At 38.5% G+C, this 20,816-nt stretch overlaps 1 protein-coding gene across 8 annotated transcripts in view; it reads right to left on the reverse strand.

The window, feature by feature from the left end:
* Positions 1-20,816, reverse strand: part of LOC110849201 (FMRFamide receptor) — a 44,327-nt gene that overhangs the window by 3,649 nt on the left and 19,862 nt on the right. For 6 of the 8 annotated variants that reach the window (XR_004834654.1, XR_004834656.1, XR_004834655.1 and 3 more), the window contains exons 2-10: positions 15,960-18,207; positions 11,411-11,553; positions 5,188-5,222; positions 5,082-5,123; positions 4,721-4,876; positions 3,401-3,607; positions 2,298-2,419; positions 2,147-2,225; positions 1,930-2,081 (exon numbers count right to left, since the gene is read on the reverse strand). Coding sequence is in view for 5 of the 8 variants with exons in the window: in XM_035851053.1 (XP_035706946.1) it covers positions 1,930-2,081; positions 2,147-2,225; positions 2,298-2,419; positions 3,401-3,607; positions 4,721-4,876; positions 5,082-5,123; positions 5,188-5,222; positions 11,411-11,553; positions 15,960-16,246 (1,223 nt within the window). In the remaining 3 variants the exon portion in view is untranslated. Of the gene's footprint in view, positions 1-1,929; positions 2,082-2,146; positions 2,226-2,297; positions 2,420-3,400; positions 3,608-4,720; positions 4,877-5,081; positions 5,124-5,187; positions 5,223-11,410; positions 11,554-15,959; positions 18,208-18,454; positions 18,737-20,816 lie in introns of those variants that run through there. The other 2 variants (XM_035851054.1, XM_022096578.2) reach the window with 2 other exon arrangements.

Here is a 20,816-nt window from a genome sequence, read left to right on the forward strand (position 1 = left end):
ATACACACGATACTTAATCGAGTAGGGTGAAAATCGATGTTACATACGCTAAAATAAAGAGCAAATATTTATGTGAGTCATCATTCCATTGCTGAATCAAGTCTAAAAGCATTCACGCACGGACACCTTAAACGATTCGGTGAGTCAGTCACTGGCACAAATCAAACATCAAATATTTGTTCGTTTCTGCTCCACGTGTAAGAGCTTCAAATTCTTACCGATGGTCTCGTACTGGTTTATTTTACTGTACTCTAGCTCTACCCACCCCAATATACATACGTACACTTTGGAATTCGACCCGTTTTTTACGAACAAATTATTCACTAAGCAAAGAAGGACGACCAAGACCACGACGACTTGAGACGATTACGCTTTCACTTTCCCCAGTTCTAAAGGGAGTAATGAAAGAGGCTGCTGGTTTGAATACTAAAAAAATTCCTCTGGACAAAAAATAGTCCAGTTCTAGTTGTTTTTTGTGACTTTCGATGTACCTACCTATTTATTCTCACTCGTAGTACTTTCAATTGGATACGTCTAATACTATCTAGTACTTTTTTTTTTTTTTTTAGATATTTCAGATTTTTCGTTTACTCCGCTTTCTCCATTTCCGCATTCTATGTATCTTACATTTCAAGTGTGAATTATGTAAAGGAAAAAAGTAAGCAAAAGTTTTATAACATGGAATTAAATATAAAATGTTTTATAAGTTGTTGATGCGTTTTTCTCCTTGGGGTGATTTGTGGGTACACATTTTACTTGGAGGTACCCAACGCATCGAACTTTTACACCATTTATTTCTATCACATTTCTGAAATAATATAGATCTAAAAAATCGGGAGAGGAAATAAATAACATATTCGAACCCTATCCACTCTCCGGGGGGTTGGTCGTTGGTGAAAGTAAGGAAAAACTCGGAGAGAAACACATTGATGCTTTATGATGGCGTTTTTTTGCCAGCACGATGGGGTTATCTTGTATAACATGAATCGGAATATGTCAAAAAAATCGCAACAACAACAATATCAGAAAGAACAGGAAATAAGAAAGACGGACTATGCTGCTGTTGCTGCCAGAATGCAGTGCTAGTCGTAGCTCTGGATAATCGAATCATAAACACTTGTCCGATCCCAATCAGGATTTGAGCAGGATTTATCCAGCTGCGAGGAGTCGACGTGCAGATTCTCCCAGTAAACAATTCACTCTTTTTGTATTTATTTTGCGAGTTTTCTTTGACTAGCAGAAATCCAGAGTAGTGCAATGTGTAAAGAGAAAGTGAAGAGTAAAACGCAATCAGAGTTGTTTCGGAGCCACTTTTTTTACAGAGCAAACTGACCGGAAAATTGAGTTGCAAAGAAAAATAGTGCGGAAATTAGACCAGTTTACTAGGTGCAATAAACATTATATATTTCCCGAGAGCTGTTCTTCTATTTCCAGACAGTGAACCAGACCTGCTGGTTGGCCTTCCTTCGAAGGAGTGGATTCCATACAAAATATATAGTCGGATGATATCTACCTGCTGCTCGTAGTACGGCCTCCCCAATTTCTTGGGCTAAATCCACCAGCAATTCTACTTTTAGTACTTTCACCGACCAACACGTTTCCTTTGTTTTATTCGGGAAATCCCGCGGGATTAAGATGGACAGACTAAATAATGGTCTCACACGGCTCTAAATAGATCTTAACTGGACTTTTTGCTATCTTGATGATTCATAAATTTGAACTTAATGGGTCCAATGAATTAGAATAATGGTGACATATGTAAACCTGCTTTTGTTACCTACATGGGTAGCTTATTTCATTAAATCATTTCAGAACAGTAATTATTAGAGGGTGACTAATTCCTCCCTAATGCAACATATTCAACAGGAAGTGTGTTTTATTAATGGCTTATGAGGAAGTCAAGACCTATATTTATTTACGAGGTCATACCTCAACGTCGTGTTCATCGTGTCCATCTCGTATGGATTGCCGTCAAAGTTGTTCACATGATTGGTTTGCCGACCCATCCTGGACTTTCGCAAGCAGGGGAAGAAAGCCAGGAAATATTTCCGATACTTGTCAGACAAAGCAGTGTAGAGGAGCTGTAATAATAACGTCAATGTTCACAACTTTCTCGTGATAGATTAGAAAAGTGTGTGTTGCTTACAAAGTTGATGGACGCGTTGATGGCAACTAAGAGGTTAAAAATGTTTCCTAAGCCTAAAAGTAAAAATCCTTCCGAAGACCTGTCGACATACGATGCACGTTAATTACACAATATTTTTATCAGGCTGTTTGAAATATTACGTTATACTTACGAATAGTCAACCAACTTTATCGAGGTGTAGATAAGTACGATTGCAGTAGGAGATTGACAAACAAGAAATACTATTACAACCGAGATGAGAATGATGGTTATCCTGTTTTCTTGTCGAATTGCCTGCAATACAGACAGAGACGTAAGAGTTTGACATTTGAGTTTTCAAAATGTGACTCATTTGGATTAAAATTCAAAAACAAAAATAGCATTTACGCATCCATATTAATTAAGTAAATGACTGTACAATTTGAGCGAATTAATATGCTTCTCTCCTCGTAAGCTTATGTATACATATGCATTTAAACTGATGGCACCTCTAATGCCTCGCGTCATTCATTCTGTACTTGACGATGCCACCCACAACAAGTATTTCAATAATGGTTATATGATGGTTATGATGGCAGTAGAACTTTTAATTTGCACATTTTGCTCCAGCTACGAGCACTCTTACTACATACTCCACATGCACACAAATTAATTAAAAATTAGCATGTAAATCCCACACCCGAAAAGTGAGAAGGGATTTGCCGCAGGGATTATGTGTGTGGTCGCCCACATTGGGTCCGTTAAATTTCAAGGAATTACTGAAAAACTAGTATCTTGTGGGAGTGAGTACTGCTAATAAATATGGAGGATTGTACACAACAAATCTTCAAAATTACGGAAATCCGCCCTTTGTTCTTACGTATTGAATACAAATGAGGAAACTCATACTCCCAAATCTACCGGGTATTATATATTTATATGCACCGAATTCGGATACATTCCTCCAGTTAATAAAATTCTCGCCTCAGTCGGGAGCCTAGTCTTGTAGTCATTTATCCTCGCACTCACATGGATCACTTGCTGGTTTAATTTTACGCCTGAATAAATCCTGCTTTAATCAAGGACTCTCGTACGTTCAACCACTACAATCGAACTTGATAATATGTGGGCATGCAATTCTGTGGCTCCCTCCGTATTTGCGAAAAATTTAATTAGTTTTCCCCACAAATTGCATATCGGCGATGCAGTAGGCGGTAATAAAGGGCAGAAATTATGTGACGTGTTGTACACTATTATGGCAGCATATTTACGTATTCATAACTGGTCACCACCTACCTGGATGTGACGGACGGACGAATTTTGGTGTTGATCGGTCATCGTCTTCCTCAAATCTCTCGAGTGTCTGACGGCTTGAATGAGGAAAAAGTTGAAAATCGCCAAAATCACGACAGGTAAGAAGATGAAGAATATGGATGAAAACCAGTGATAAATCAATCGATACATCTCATTTTTCCCAAATTCGGTCGGTTCCAGTCTATAGATCTGTCGAAAACACAATAGAATTGCATTATATGCTGAGGTTGGTATACATACATAAATAATAAAATCCCATAATTCCGACATTTAGCAACTACTTTACTCTCAAAATAGCACAAGTCCGTTACTCCACTGTGGTAATATCGCATAACAAAGGAGAGAAAGCAGTAAGGAAAAATTGGTGCAGTTTCTTTAATACACAGAAATCTCAAGGTCTTCCAACTTTCTCCAATTCAGGGTTCACCAAAAATTATCCATATTTCATGGGTACACAACTGCTTAAGGATGCAGAATAAAATTTAGCTAACTTACACAGAAACCCTACGTACGTTGTTACATACGTACATCTAAGACATGGGTTTATCCATTCCTGCTGGCACATGAGCCGACGTTTCCTCTTCGCATAAAATAAAATAAAACTTAATGACCCGAAAAGCGAAATCTGGAACTGGCTGATCATCTAAAACCAACCCTGGTGGGCAACTATCTGCTTGGATAAACTGTATTTTGTAGCTAAGATTGAATGAATATGATCTCTGATCCGTGTATCCATACGTTTTCCTCTCGCACTAGGAGTACACTTACTCATACCGAAATTTGGCCGTAGATAATGCATAATATTACACAATTCAAGATCACACACAGGAAGGGGTTGAGCCTCTGGTTTTGGCAAATCAAAGAGTCATGATATTCTATTATGAGGTGAAGGAAACGAGGGGACATATTTCCACCACATTTCTTATTAGTATGCTTCACGAACAACTCCTCGGTCTGCTCATGATTTTCTGTGCCAAAATAATATTGAGAATGATACAATATGCTGCCCACGCCCATTACCCAGAAGACGCTGCTATATATATAAATACACATCGTACCCAGTACTTTACACTTTCACCAGCATTATTCTTTACTCGAGTAACGTACTAGTTTTTTTAATGATGACGAGGATTTGTCACGGATGAGTGAGTAAACTTTCAAAAAAACAAAGCTTATTTTCACATAATGACAAGAAAAAATCCACTTTTTTTCATTCATTCGTATTTGAAATGGTGGCACCGGGACCTCGTTAGACGTAGAGTTATCGCTCGTTAAGTTAGTTTACATTACGTATGTACTCACCGTTTCGTTGAAGGAATTCGTACTGTTCGCCACGGTGGCAGCCGTCCATTCGAAAGGGGTTGGAGAAGTGACCGCAAAACAGATCAAGTACACACCAATCGCCACTTTCACCGCTCTCTCCTCCGTACAAAGGACCTTCAAGTCAAAAATCCACCACTAAATGCAACTTTTAATTTACCCGTTGTCCACTCCACAAAAGTTTCTACTCTCCAATCTATTTACAACTATTACAAAGTCCCGTTATTACTACTACGCATCTGCCTAATTTTCATTAGAAATGGAGAAAGTGCATTGATTATTGAGTTTATTAAGTAGTGTTAATTTCATTATTGGGCAGAATAAGTCATCAATTTGTACCGACCTTTCCACGCAGGGGGAAACACACGGCAATATATCGTTCAATCTGTGGGTAAAATATTTAGGTGAAAGTTTTTATATGTAACAAGTATGTATTTATAGTAACTCACGGTAAAGCTGACTGTGAGCCAAACGGACGTTGAGCCTGCAAGAGAAACAAGAAAGTTATTAATTTGAAACATGTTTTGTTTTGTGCTTGTCAGCCCATGTTAATTTTTTAATGTCAGCCTCCTGTCAGACTCAGGAGAGGAGTGTTGTCTATGGGAAATAAAATCAAAGCCGGCAGAGTTTTAGGATGCCCGTCCAAATTATCGTGCCCTAAATAAATACCTACTTTTTTTCCTCATCAGTTCAACTCTTAAAGCGTATTCTGTACGATAGGCTGCAATCTTTTTTTACATGGAGTCTCACTTAATTCTTAAGAAACTATTTAATCATCCTTAAAACGCACATAAGGGTGATATGATCTGTCTTTGATCCCACTTCACAACAACATGATATTCCTCTTGGCAAAAAGAAAAGAAGCCGAAGAAGAGCCGCTTTCCTGTCCTTTTTTTCTTTTTAAGTAGCAATATAAGATTTAAAGGTACCCAACTGAAAAAGGAGAATAAAAAGTGTACCCACTCAGGCATACGAGTACATAAAGAAGAGAAAAAAAGATGAGGTGGATGCAGCATCATGAATGAGATGCAGAGAGACTGCCCTATTTTTACATTCCATCGGAAAGTACCCCATCTGCAGAGATACATCATTTTACACCATGTATGCTAATTCCATATCCTCAAATCCGATGCGGATAAATAAATCATCCTCTTTTTCATAAAGGAAACAGCCACGGGGAAGTAAATATAGATGGAAAATTTCGGCAGGGAATCCAATCCACCAGGTAGTGAATACCTACCAGTATGTACACAGGAGAGAAAAAAAGGCACCTTATGCTTAAGAAGTTGTGTGCCCAACCAAATCACCACCAAATGCCGCCATGTGATGTCTACGTTTTTGTATGTATATCAAAGTAACGAGGACCGACTTTCTCCTCCAAAAAAAATGGGAACAGACTTTTTGCTCGTTGGGACAAAGCGGAACAAAACTTTCCCATTCAAAACCATTTACAAAATCGGTCAAAAGTTGTCCGCGTGCAGTTTTAAGCATCATTCACCTTCATTAATTCAACTCTCAGCTTTTGGTGACACGGCACAAATATTTCACGGGATTTTGGAAAATGGCAATCAAAGGATAAAATATCCCCACGTGAAATGCCGGTGGGTGACAAGTAGGCTGAGTAATGACCACAGGGGCATGGATAAAATTATCCTTGAAAACCGTTCAAACTTTCCCTACTCGACATACAATTCAGGCTCCCAGCGAGTGGAGTACGGAGAACACACCTCTGATTCTAATATGGAAAACTGGATGTGACAGGTGGGACTGACTTTGTTGAATGCTCGTACATACGTATGTCGTGAACTCTTTGTTTTCCGGGAGGGATGAGGAAAACGTGTTGGTTAGTACATACATAACCAGAAGAAATGTCTACCGTTGGAACCACTTTATTTGCAAATTCAAAAAGTGCTTTAGAGCAGAACAAAACCGGCTGAACGTCACAAGTTGCACGGTTATGTGACCCGATTTCCATCCATTGTTGCACATACTCGTCGGCGGCTCGATTCCATTTCTCATCCGACGAATGAGACGAAAGGTTAAACGACTTGGGATTGTCAACGCTTAATCAAATTCGTCAAGGCAGATTGAAGAGTGTGGAATGCTTGAATGTGCAATACCATTTCAAAACTTCATTTTTCAACTTGGTCATTTCAAGTTTGGTGCTTCCGCAACTTAACCGCTTATCGTGTCGAGTCCCCTCTTCCATTAAATCCACTCTGCCGACTTACCGTTCGTAGGTAAGCGTTGTATCATCATATGCTACCAAATATCTGGTTCGTGCTTTGGGTTCATTTGGACTACAAAAAGTTCTTGTACATATTCTTCATGTCAAAAGTTACTTAATTTTGACCGGAACTTGATGGCTTCCAAACCATTAATTCAACTTGGTGAATTGGCATTCCAATCCTTCATCGGTAAAATGTAAATACTTAAAATGATAAATATGGACATCAATTTGGCCAGTTTCGTATCCATTCATTCTTTGAAAATGGCGTAATATCCTGGCAGATGGTTTAGGTAAATATTTTCAGTCTCGGTCTAGCCCATTGATAAATTATGAGACACGAAACAAAAGAACACATTAAGAGAAAGTGGCGAGAATCAATTTATAACGATGCAGTTTGACTTTGTAATTAAATGCTTGCTTACTTAAGAGAAATATATTTATAACAACTTCGTCCGACACGTCTGGTGACTGTTCAATGTCGTCATCGAAAGTGAAACTGCTGGTTGAAATATGAGTCTTATAATGAGCTTTTGATCCCTATTTGATTCATGCCTTACGTCGAGTTTGGAGACTTTTCAGTTAGATTGACGTTCTTTTGTGCTGCTTGGTTGGCAGACAGAGTCGTAACAAATCAGGACAGGACAGACAATAGTTCAGCTCGATTTCTCGGATTCACGCCTTTTCCATCTCGCCGTCTCTCTTTTTCGAGTGCAATGAAATTAAAGTAATCGTTCGATTAAGTTGAAATTGCAATGCTCGAATAGATTTACATTCCAGAGAAACAAAAACAATCAAGATTTGCGTAGGTGTATTTATATGCACATAAAATAATAGCACAATAGGTTATAGGATGACGTAAAAATAAATTGGACTGGTAAGGTTGTCACAAAAATGTGCGCCATGCATCAACGAACGACAGCATTTTTTCAACTCCAGTGAAACTGGAATTATGTAGTTTAGCATGGATGGGTCAATCCAATCCAGGTTCGCCACAACATAAAAAACAAGAACTCTTGTGGTAGTAGAAGGATCGATATAAAATCGCAGTTTGCATGCCTAAATTCTATAAAAACCCGTTGCCATTCGTAAAATTTGCATTCTACAAAAGTCCAGAAGAGGAATGTGCTCACATTTTGTTATGTTTCCACATCCAGCTTAAGTGTGGGAACTAGTCCAATCTGGGATGGTATAGACCCATTACGATAAATTATTCAAATGGCATACGTTAAATATAAATGTGTCCTTTGAGAATTTACAATCCCTCATAACTTAGCCATCCAAAAGCTTCAAAAATCCAGCATCCCAGTTCAAACGAAAAGCCATGAAAGTGAAAGTTTGTGCGTCTGGTCTCCACCAACAGGCTATTAACTTTGTGTGTAATTTGACAAAGTCAAAGTCACAGAGAGACACACGTCATGGTGGTTAGTCATCACAGATGGGAGAATGTTTGAGAGAAAGTGGCCAGCTTTTTATGAAAGGGAATTAAATGGATGGACAAACCCGCGATTCGATTTGTATGTAATGTAATGTATGTTACCATCATCCATTTACTGCATACTGCATGAGTTCAGCATGAGCTCGGTTTTTCTCACAAATACGAAATGCTACTATCATCAACGTGCATTGTTCGTGTGTAATTCCACGCATCCTCAGCTTGCCAATTGTATTTTGGTCTTGTTTTGTACACACTAAAGCAGAAAAGCAGGACGGATCTGGTGGAAAATCTTGGGAGAGGAATTGTGTCTCTTCTCCATCGGAAATTGGCTTCTCTCCTCCTTTCGCTCGGATGGGTGGAAGCTATGTATTTGTATCTGGTCGGGTAACGCGTGGACCTCACCAACCACATAAAGATATCAGGATTTCATTTTTCTTTCGCGAACGGATTTCTACTTTTCCTCGTGTGGATGTGGACGAACAATGAATTCCACATTCGAATTCATTCGGATCACATCAATCTTCAATCTAATCCATTGACACAGAAGAACATTTCCTTCTTCGCAGACAGGATGAGTGCGAGGAGTGAAAGTCAATGCCGTATTATTCTACTTATCAGAGGTATTTTCTTATATGTACGTACACACCTAGACTTTTATTTGTATTAAAGATTTTTGTCGCCTACTCGAAGTGCACGCATTCATGAAAGGAGTTCATATATATGGAATTATGGATCTAATATTAGAAAAGTCTTAAATAATGTGCGCCTTCTTACTATTTGTAATGTATATGCATAATAATAACCACAGTTCTATCTATAATTTCCAGACAGACATGAATGACGTAAATAAATGCATGACCACTATTTTTGGAAATTGAGAAAATTCTCCAATGCCATAATAAATACGATTGAGTTCCCCCAAGTGGAATATGTATATGTATCTCCCACTGTAAAGAATTTTCACGAATTTCATCAACCTACGACTCCCACTCGAAAATGAAAGTGATGGTGGCGGATCCTGTCTCTGTATAATCCTGCCATTGCAATTCCGTATCTTGCATCCTCCTCATTCTGTCGACAAGGTCTAGAAAATGAAACCCAAAATTTATCTCCGGAATTGAGCCCGGTGTGTGTGGGGATTATTCCCTTGATGTCTGAGGGAGAGACGCCAAGAATTTCCAATGCAGGCAACCCAGCCAGCCTTCTTATCAATGCAAGAAGACAATAGAAATTCAAAATTTGCAATGCATATAATTCACTTTCTTCTTGGAAATCATTAAACATACATCGCCAGACAGCAGCGTCTCGATTTTCCCATTAATCTTAGACTCGTACTCTTCCACTGATCGATATGCATATGAATGTACATACATATACGGAGTGTATAGCATCTGCATAAATTATTTGAAAAAATGTCCATCGCTTACACATGTCTGTCAACTTATGTATGCGTACAATTAGATTCAAAATACTAAGAAAACGCATCCCACAGTATCCAAAATTTCAAACTTTATCTTTAAATGTGAGTGACTGCAACCCAAGAATTACGAGTTACAACTATTGTAATCCCTCAAAAAACAACAAACTGTCAAACTTTCAAAACTGTTTATATAACTGACCAAAAAAATATATTATGTCAATTTGATACTGTTTAAGTCAAAATTACGCCAACACGAGCTGCCTTCATATCTGTGGGTGGGCGAATTTATGACATAAAGAGGCTGACACAAATCCCAATGATCTCTGAATACATAATGAGAAAAAAGTTTCAGAAGATCCGCAACTTGAGGACGCATCGAGCACCACGACAAAACTTAAAACAAGCTCGTTTCACTTCATTTGCCGTCGTCGTATTTAGTTGAAGAAGGAAAACTTTCTTGTGACTCTTTCTCCCAAACATGACAAGGACGAGGAGGACGGGAAATGTACCGCATGAGATATATGTATGAATTACAAAGGTTTTTATAATAAAATCTTACAGTCTGCTGCCCTTCCTCCACATTAGGGCCACTTTTTAGACCGGCAAAACTTCCAATAATGCCCTTGTCTCGAGATTTTACATGGAAAGGGAGAGTCTCACTTTCTCCATATCTTTTCCTACTCTCATCCTCGGAAACTTTCCCTCTGCACTTTTCCCATTCATCAATATCAACCCAAACTTTAAATCCTAACTGGACTCGTGACAAGACTATATCTGCTTAATTAATGATGAGCCATCCAAACGCTTTAAGTTAAGCCTGTAAAATTTCAAGGTTCAAGGGTATCGATCCAAATCTAAAGCGTGGCTTAGTCATGCGATGTAAATTTTAATTATAATGTTTACTATGGCCAAATTGGTATAAGTACAGGAATAATTGTATACAATTACAAACATTAAGTGGTATGGCTTATTTGGGTAAATCGATATGAAACCAGGCTTGATTTCAACCTCAATCAAAACAAATGTGAGGTCGTGAGTCCCAAATTCCGGAAACTAACTTTTTAACCTGTTATCAGTACAAATGTGCCCGTAATCGCTAGTAACATGTGTAAATAGATAAATGATTAGCTGTGTAACCTGCAGCGAAACATCAATTGTATGATACAATACGCAATTAAGCTTTTAGTAAATAATAATGATTACCATAAAATGGCACTACAACATATGTTGCAAAGATAGTAATTTCAAAATGAAGCTTTAAATTACTAGTGAAGTATGTACCACAGATTTTACACAAGTCATATTAATTATAATTATTACTCCTGGCCATAAATTCCATTTAATGCAGATTCAACCAGTTCGTGTAGCTATAAATTTAGCACGGTGAAATTTGAGGACTGAAACACTCATGTGCAGGCAATATTTATGACACAACCTTGAGCTGTTCATACATATATGCATTTCAATGAAGAACGATGTCATTAATTCATAGGACGACGCACACAGTGTATTTACAACAACAATAAAAAACAATTTATCATCCTGATCCCGTGAGATCGGATATCATTACTATAGATCAGGACTTACTAGCAGCGTCGGTTAACCAGAAACCGAAGGGTAGGTACCAAAAGTACATCCAAATAGTTTCCACTCCCGGATAAAATCGCCACGACATGGAGAAGGAGAAGAGGAGAAACATCAGATCAGAGACGGCCAGGGCGCACAAATATCTGCAAAAACGAAAACAATAATAATAATAGATAATCCAGCATGTCCTGCGTATTTGTGGATAAACTAAACTACACATGTACATATATTTAAGCATGACGTATGTATGAAAAGGGGTGACGGTGTCAATTCCATGTGTCATTCATACTCAACAACCGCAAGACTGCTTCCACATCCTCATGTCATAGATTATCTTTTGATATGCATATTTACACTATCGCTATGTAGAAACGATTTTCGGGGCATAATTATTATTTACTCAGCACTTTGTCCTGTCTGGACAATCTCTTCCCATGAGAGTTGACAACAAGAGTGAGGCAAAAGCAAACTGTTCCGTTGAGTAGACGTCCCCCAAATGGAAAGATGTGGTTATGCTGACGTGACTTTATCTCTCAGGGCAGGACAGATTTTCTAGATTTTCGAATTGCAGAATAATTGCACTTGTTCATCAAATGTGCAAACTTCCGACAATCATTGCGGTCCCAGACCCGTAAGTCCTCCAATTTCCATTTTCCCCTTTGTCATTGGTGATGATGCGGTTTTGAGTGAGAGTGGAATAACGCGTTTCCTCCTCTAAAGTGGGGGAAATTGTGCCTCGAAGACGTTCATGACACGCCTCCGCTTGCTAACGAGGCCGTACAAATTCGAATATCATCCCGAGAGGAAGTCCTACACCATCATCATCAAGGTGATGCACCCACAAGGACCAAGCTCTCTAGCTTTATTTGTGTATATTCTTGAGGTCTGAATGATAAATATTGCCTGGTCACGGGAATTCAAGGGCTTTCAAGAAGAAGCCTTTGAAGAAATGAGAAAAGAAAAGTTGCCAACTGTCAAAAACAGGGGATGTGGAGACAGTCAGTGGCAGAGACGGGCGACAACTGGCGACCTGAATAAGTCGCCTGAATGTCATGTACATTCATACAAATATGGTCGTGGTTAGACATTAATGCGTTTAGCAACTCTTCCTTTTAACAAAAATTTTGCTTTCACCAAGTCCACCGAGCTTAATTTTTGGCACTAACAGAGCGGGGTTTTATCATGTGTGACTTACTGGATAAAGGCTCCTGAGTATATGACATGGAATTCATGAGTTGCTGAGATTTTGAGCTAAATACATATTTACATATATGCGATGTGTAACAAGTTTCGCCTTTTCAAAGTGTTATCAACTAGTCGCCGGACAGAACTAAAGTGTGACATCCGTTCCAGACTTTAGATTAGTTACAACTACTATTTTAACCTTTTTCAGAATTGAAATTTCTCATATGAAACGAAACAACTACTACTTTCTCCCAGGAAAGTTATGCTCTGGTGAAATTACGAGAATAATTTGAACAACAAGCTGTCATATTTATAATGACGTTCCTCAAAGGAATTTTAACTTTATCTATTGTTTATTGCTCCTTTACTCTCCTGAGATCTATTCCATCTTTGTATCCGAGATTATACAATGATATGCGTTACACGTGCCATGTTGTGTAAGTACCTATACCTATCAAAACAATATATTTATGCTAATTTTAATTTGACTTGTTTTCTCATAAACTGTTTCCCCTGTTCCCTACTCATTTTATAAATACTTATTCAGCCTTTGATCTATTTTGTCGTAATGTTTGTGACACTGTTAGAAAGCTACAAAGGAAAATTGAACAAAATGAAACTTCTACATTATTATTCGTTCTCGTCTTTGTATCTGTTTTCTAAAAAAATTCTAACGCTTTCCTTTCACGAATATCTTTATTTTTATAAAATGCGAGATTAAATACTGTTTTGATCTATTGTCTCTGGATCAAGCTGTGCCTATAGTGTTGGTTGGAATGGTTACTTCTGACATTTGAACCAGAAGAGTCAAGAGGGCGTGAAAACAAAGACTTTCCAAATCTCTCGACTTCCATTCAAAGTATTTATTTCGGAGAGAAAGTGAAAAAAGATTTACGCTATTTTCAGGTAGCGACTATGTAACTTATGCAAAAAAGGAAACAATATATTCTGCCCCCTCACTTTTGGAGAGTAGTTCACACTTTTTTAATGCATGGTGGACATAATACTTTGACCTGGTGAGATTAACTCGTTGAACTTTCACCTTTAAGGTAAATATCCGATTCTGCACTTTTCCAATACTGCATCTTTTATGCAGCGAGGCGAGGCTCACGATCCCACTTGCGTTAGTGGAAGAAGAAAATAAAATAAATATTTTTCCAGTGGTCAGACGACTATATACACAAACACTTTCTCAGTTTCGTGGAAAAACTCGTTATTCCTGCCAGAGAATTCAATGCCTCCTGCTTTTCATGTCCCACGGAGAACTACCAGGATTCAGGCATTTTGTCCATTATTTTGTCCTGCATGCATGCACATACATATGCCGTGTTGGTTGGTCCATCACGACCGAATTTTACCCACGGGTCATCTCACCGAGAAAACTTGCTTTTAGTTTACATTGAGACATATCAAAACTAAATTCAGTGTCCAATCCGGTGGAACAGAATCAAATACGAGCGTAAAAAAATAATCTTAAACAGTTTGGGCTTTAAATGGTATATATGCGGCAGCACTCAAAATGCAGTAGATGAAAATTCTTTCGGGTCTAGTTTATGATATTGTCAGTACCCATGGAATGGATAGAAATACTTGAGACGACGCTATCTAAAGTGTGCAAGGAGCACGGTTCCCCGCACATTTTTCCAACATATTGGACTAAATTACTTTTCCGTGGTATTACCCTCGCCACGTGTTAATATAAGAAATCGAATAATGCTATGTATATTATCTCCATTTACATTTTGTTTAAAAATTTACACTCTTATCAGAAACGTAGAGAAAGTTAGAAAAGCTCGGATGATTAAATTTCCGCCAGTTCTTCAGATTTAGTCTGATTCAGAATGAAACGACTTTGATTGAGCGACAATTGATTCGTTAGCAATATAAATGTAAATTTTAGGTAAAATTCGACCATATTTGGAAGAATTTGACGTGGTAGGTACCTCTTGATACGACCTATTTACATATCATGCTAAGAAGACAACTAACGAAAATATGTGGTCGACTCGGAGTTCTCAGTATGCGATAAGTGTCTCCCACTTATGTAATATTACGACAAACCTCTTATTCAACAGTGGTGATAAATAACGGTTAAACTTTCGGCATGGAAGTGAAACGGAGAAGAATGAGAAACCGTGTTTATGAGCACTTGAAGCATACTTGCTACTTTTCACATCATAACTTCACCTATTTAGATGCTATGTAAATACATGCGGGGCTCTTAAAAATTCCTCTTCTTCTCACCGTATCATTTAAATTAGGGGTAAGTTAGCAAACTAATTAACTAAATTAATTGCCTCTCCAGAAAACTCGAGGGGAGGAAAGCATAAGTATTTATAATCTTACTTTTACGAGGACTAAATAAAGTGTTGGGAGCACGATGCAGTATCTATGTACATGCAGATGAAGAACAGTCTTTCTTCATAATTGCCATCAAAGGACAAAGTTTAGAGTGGAAAGTGATGTATATCAAATTGTTATCTGTTCCTGAGCTTAAGTATAACTTTCATTACGACGCTCTCCAATGTCACGGCCTTATCAATGATATATACATAAAAGAGGATCTCGTTTTTATGACGGTAGAAAAAAAAATGTGAGTATAATATTTATTGGACACATTATTGTCTCCATTTTTCACGCGTTCTTAATAAAGTGTGGAGGGAGCAGATTAAATTAAAAGATTTGAAGGTTGCCCTGCTCTTTCAACCAGTCCAAGAGCAAGGTTGCAATGACAGTTAATCAAAGTGTGAAACAAGCAGTGTAACAAACATACGTACGACTGCCACATATTATTTTTGTAGTAAATATTGGTGCCAAGTATTTTTTTTTAGTTCAACATCTCAAACGCAAAAGTCTCTCATTTTCACATCTCTTCTCAAGATCTTGGCTGAGAACCTCGGTTGAAATTTAGACACCCACCAAGCCATGGGAAGTATCAAGCCACGCCACGGCCCGAGTGGAAACAGGGTGAGAAACGGGCAACAACTGGAACAAGTCGTAGATCAATTTAGCAGACTCTCCAACCAAGTTTTGACTTCATCTTGACTAAAAGAACGGAAAAGACCGTTAATGGTTATTAGTGGGATGGGAGGATAGCAGTCGTGTAGAACGGCCATGTGTTTTTGACACTGTAATTTAATTCCCAAAAAAGTCCCGTCCTATCAAAATAAAGAAACTTTACCAAAAGTAAGTAGAAAGTTTCTTTTTTTTTCAAATGGCAAACTGCATTCAGATTCGCGAAAAAAAAGTTGCCCAAAATTAATGAAGTTATAGCAGACATAAAAATGTATGCCCCTTGACGATTCCAGTACTAATGCATGTTATTGATGTTGAATAAATTGAGTAAAGTGTTGCTAGTACTTACACATTAGTCGAGGATCTCATCGGTCTCCGGGTGAGGATGTAAATCGTCACGAGATTTCCCAGCACTCCGACAATCACCACGATGGGGACGAGGACGCGTTGAACCCAAAATCTGGACAGGTCACGGAACGACTCTTCCCAGGAAATTGCTCCATCTTCCACAAAATCAGCGTCACCGAGTGAAACTCCGGTGAGATTTATAATGTCGGGTCCGCCAAGGGTAAAATTGTCGAGGTTTGGGTGACCTTCGCTCCCAAAGTGGTATCCCATCTCATTCGAATCCATCATTAAACCCTTTTCTTCCAAGTGTCTCTCCTTTTTCAATTGAAATTGAGTGATTGAGTCCTTTTAAAAGTTAAATTTCAGACGTGACACGGAATATAAAGTCAGAGTCGTCTGTGCAGCAAAATAGTCACTGATTGAGTGAGTACTTTCTTATTTTTTTCTACCACCCTGATTTCAACTTCATCATCAATAATGCAATTAGATTTTTTCCAGGAATGTCGTTGATTTCGACAGTAATAAATCTCACAGCTAAAATAAAGTGGTCAATCCCAAGAGTACACCGTAGGTATTTGTACACTCCACTTCAACAACTTTGTAGAGGAATGCTTATTTTTTTCGAGTGCACTATTTCTTCAGAGTGAGTTAGGAGCTTGTAATTTTTGCAAAAGTCTTGGCTTGGTTGGTTGTGACCTGAATTTAAAAACGTGTCTTAAATTACTTCAATCTTCTGCTGCTGGTGATAGTGCGGAATTACAAATTGCAAAGTATATTTCCCGCATTACATAATGTAGTGGAATGAGGAGCATACATAATAACACACGTCTGAGCACAGAAAGTGCATAGACACGAGACGACTCGTAGGTTTTTAATGTCAGCAGCTTTCCACCTTCATTTAGTGGTTTGGTTTGGAAGTGAGGTCGAGTTGGTACTTGGTTTGCAAAAGTCTGTTACACGAGTTGAGAAGAATTCACTTTGGAGACTTGACTTTCACCGTGTTCTACGCCATCCATCCGTCCTTACAAAGTGGATTCTAAACCAAACCGGATTGGACATAAATCCCATCCGAGGAAGAAGAAGAGTTGTGCATGTAATGGGGTGGCCTGGCTTAATCACATGTACCAAAAAACATACTCAAGTTTTAGGTATCTGCCCTGAAGTTTATTTTGCTGGTGAATGGAACTTAGCCAATATGCAGTGCATACATATATACACTGGGGATAATATAAATTTTAAATTATAGCCACAAATTCCACTTCACTTTAATCAACTTGGGATGTGGAGGAGTCAGAGTTGTGTGAAATAATGTTATGATGAAGCGGGATGATGATTTTATGCTCAATTCCGGTTTCTCGAGTGTCAGTCTCATCACTTTGTAATGACATGAGTAATCATATCATATCACATCATCCGAAAAGGTTCATGTATGACGGACGAATCTCATCTTCGTCTTCTCCAGAAGTAGAAGTATGACGAGTTGGAGTTGTTGTATCCTCCAGCTCCGGTGAGATTACGTGTCTGCTTTCCTTTTTCGGGTGGTGGTGGTCTTGGTGTCGAGATGATTTTATAACAAAATCTCTTTCTCACAAGAAAATTTACAATGTGGTGCTCGTCCGTTGGTTTTGCAAACTCTATTTGAAATTTGAGACCAAGATTGAGATCAAGTTCTTGTCAGAGTTTACAAAGACATTCATAAATCCGGATTCACAAAGTTCCCACATAAATAAATTGTATCTTTTTTATATTTAATCTCCGAATCTTATTTATTTGGCTGTCTAAATCTCTTTATGTATGCTTTCACGGGTCTCACACAGTAAAAAGCTATGCATAACGAACGACACGGCTGCTACAAGTCAGTGTTGTCACGTGGTCGGATTTCCTGAAATCTTTTGAAAGCGTACAACTTTCCCCAGAAGAAGAATGGAATTCACCAATAATATGTATTTCTTAGCACTCTGAGTCACAAGTTATGTATTCCTTGATCATATTACAATGCGTCACTACACCACAAATCTTATTATTTATGTTCATGTAATAATAATAATAATCCTACGGAACGAGCTCTCGAGGCTGAAAATCGTTTAAATCTTCAAATTCAATTATAATGTTATTCGAGTTGGTCGGATCTACTTCACAAATTGAAGTACGTCTCAGCACGCACGAACGAACCAAACACGGGTTCTTCTTCGTCTGTTGTCTTGTTGTAAGTACTTCGAGTCAAGTTCAGGAACCACGAGGTTGAGGATCTGCGAGAGAGAAGATAACAACGCATCATCAATTTATGTATGTCTTGATATGCGTGTCGCAGGTGGACACGAATTCATTCTATGCTTCTCCCACTACAACAATAACACTGCACTTGAGAAGGCAGTGACCGCAGTTGGAGGAGTGCTTTCTTTAATTATAAACAGACGGAATTGTGGTGTATATAACCTCAGCTATTTATTTTATTGGGCACGAAATAAGGGGGAAATTTCACATCAAGACTTTCACCTGGTGTAATTAGGATATAGACCTTTCACTATAGCGGCACTCGTATCTGCCCAAACAACGCACACATTAAACAAATCCATGGGAAAACCCCAATCAACTTTGTGTATCTGTTGCGGTGTGCTTTAGTACAATAAGAGCTTTAAGAAAGACGTCGGATCCTAACTAAATCGCGACTGCTGACTAAATAACTTTGTAAATTGTGTTGTGTGTGCGAAAGCGGAGCAACTGATACACGTTCTCCTCGCAAAACTAGAAATGTATATGCACTGCACATTTCTTCTTATCCAGAGGAGCTGAGATGAGACGACGACGACGACCATAACCATGCATTATGCTCCCATTAGCAAAGGTTACACAATTCACGATCAAGACTCAAGAACGCCAGTCGGTCCGTGCTCGCTTCGGTCGGTGCTGGCAGGAGGACTAATGCAGAGAAACTTAATCATTTCAAGCTCTCATCTCCTCTCTGACATCAGCCATTGTCGTCGTCGTATTTTAATTATTTTGGTCTTCTTTGGTAGGCAGAGAGAAAGTAGGCCTCCAGTTAAACGTGAATGAGATTGCCTACGCTAAATTCAAGATTGACATTGTCCCACGCTTAAAAATATTTGGTTCTTATGAAATGCAAATATTTAGCTAGACTGTCACTATTTCTACGTTTTCTTCGTAGATAGATTGACGATAACTTTAAAAGGAAGTGGAAAATGGATCATGACAATAACATGGATTTACCTACTACGATTGTATCAACCTCTTTTTGTTCTTCTGTAGAAACATCAATCACAAAGACAGGAATTGTTTTTTTATTAAAATAGCTTTGCAAATATCAAGTCCGTCTGGAATGAATCAACATTGCGAATAAAAGTAAAATAGAATTTACATATTTATTTATTCCACTTATGCAACCAAACACCAATTAGCCCAGCTGCTGCTGTTGGCTTCTGTAAGTAAATAAGTTGTTAAACCCAACATTTGTTACGTGGTGTGGCGTATCAAAGGCAGAAATCAAAATCCACCTCAAGTCGAGTGTAGCCGTTCCTCTGAGAAAATTATATTGCATTAACAAAGAACAGAATGTTGTGGGATGAGAATTTGCTCTGAATTTTGATCTCCATGTGCTTATCCCGATTCTTCAGTCTCAACCCATATGCATCCAAAGTTTCTGACTCTTGCCAAAATTAAGATCATGAACGAACACATAAAAATAATCCCAGTTAAATCCCACCACCACGATCACTACGACTGCTTGATGTCCGCTTTATCAGATGACTCCTGCTAAGTATCCATTGCATATGTAACATGTTTCTAAACTAGATCTCAAACACGGAAGAATTGTAATGTAATCACCGCATGGGAATAAATTGCCAGTGAAGCGAGAGAGGGGCGGATAATTATGATGGTGGGTATGGGATGGATGGATATAGATTATGTAGGCGCAAGTAAAATATGGTGGGAAGCATCCAATAAAAAATTCGCGTGTCAAGATGTTTAAGTACATTTAGAAATGCGGATAAACAAATGTATTAAAGAATTGGAAATACATTATTGCATGCACAACACAAAAGTGCCAGTGGGTTTTAGCCGCAAGATGTAAAGATATCTGTTGTCAGAGAGAGAGGATCCTGTGCGAAACTAAGGATAAGACGAGCCCACTCTCAGCCACGTCAATCAAGCTCGACCTTCGCCCAGACCAAGAAGTATGTATTAGACACCAGACACGACACAGTTTCCAATTTCGGCTTGACTTATAGTTTTAGCATCTTGATGCTGTGGTCTTCTTCTGGCCTGGATTATATTATTTCCTTGCACTACTACTCGCAATTATAATTTACTCATAAAACCAAAAGGATTATTGGGTTTGGCTGGAATTTTTGAGTCCAATTTGCAGTTGCGATTTGTGATAATCCTCTTTACAGCTTTACGTGGTGGCAGTTAAAATCGTGACTTGGAAACCTTGATTTATGTAAGGCTGCTGCGGTCTGGTGGGATTTGATTCTCCATTCTGCCCCTGGTGGTGGTTTCGCCGTAAGGACAAAAGGATCAAGAGATGTTGTGGCGTGGCACATTAAAGTTAAGTGGGGCGACCCCCCACATTTTTATAGACCGCAAACTGCTCCCTAGGAGGACCTTTGGGGAAAATGGGACATGAAAAGTTTTACATTTCTCCTTCGTCTTCTTCTTTTCGCCCTCATTCCGTCATAATGTTTGACACGAAGACTTCTCAATATCATCCTCGACTAAAAATGGATGGGTGGAGGCAACCAGTGATCAGTGTGGAAATTAGCGGATGGATGCACACAGTTGACTTGGCAAAGGTTCGCTGCACATCAGTCATGAGTGAGTCATGAGGGGTAATCAAGCC

The sequence above is a fragment of the Folsomia candida genome, unplaced genomic scaffold (genome assembly GCF_002217175.1).
Source record: "Folsomia candida strain VU population unplaced genomic scaffold, ASM221717v1 Fcan01_Sc004, whole genome shotgun sequence".
NCBI classification, from domain to species: Eukaryota; Metazoa; Arthropoda; class Collembola; order Entomobryomorpha; family Isotomidae; genus Folsomia; species Folsomia candida.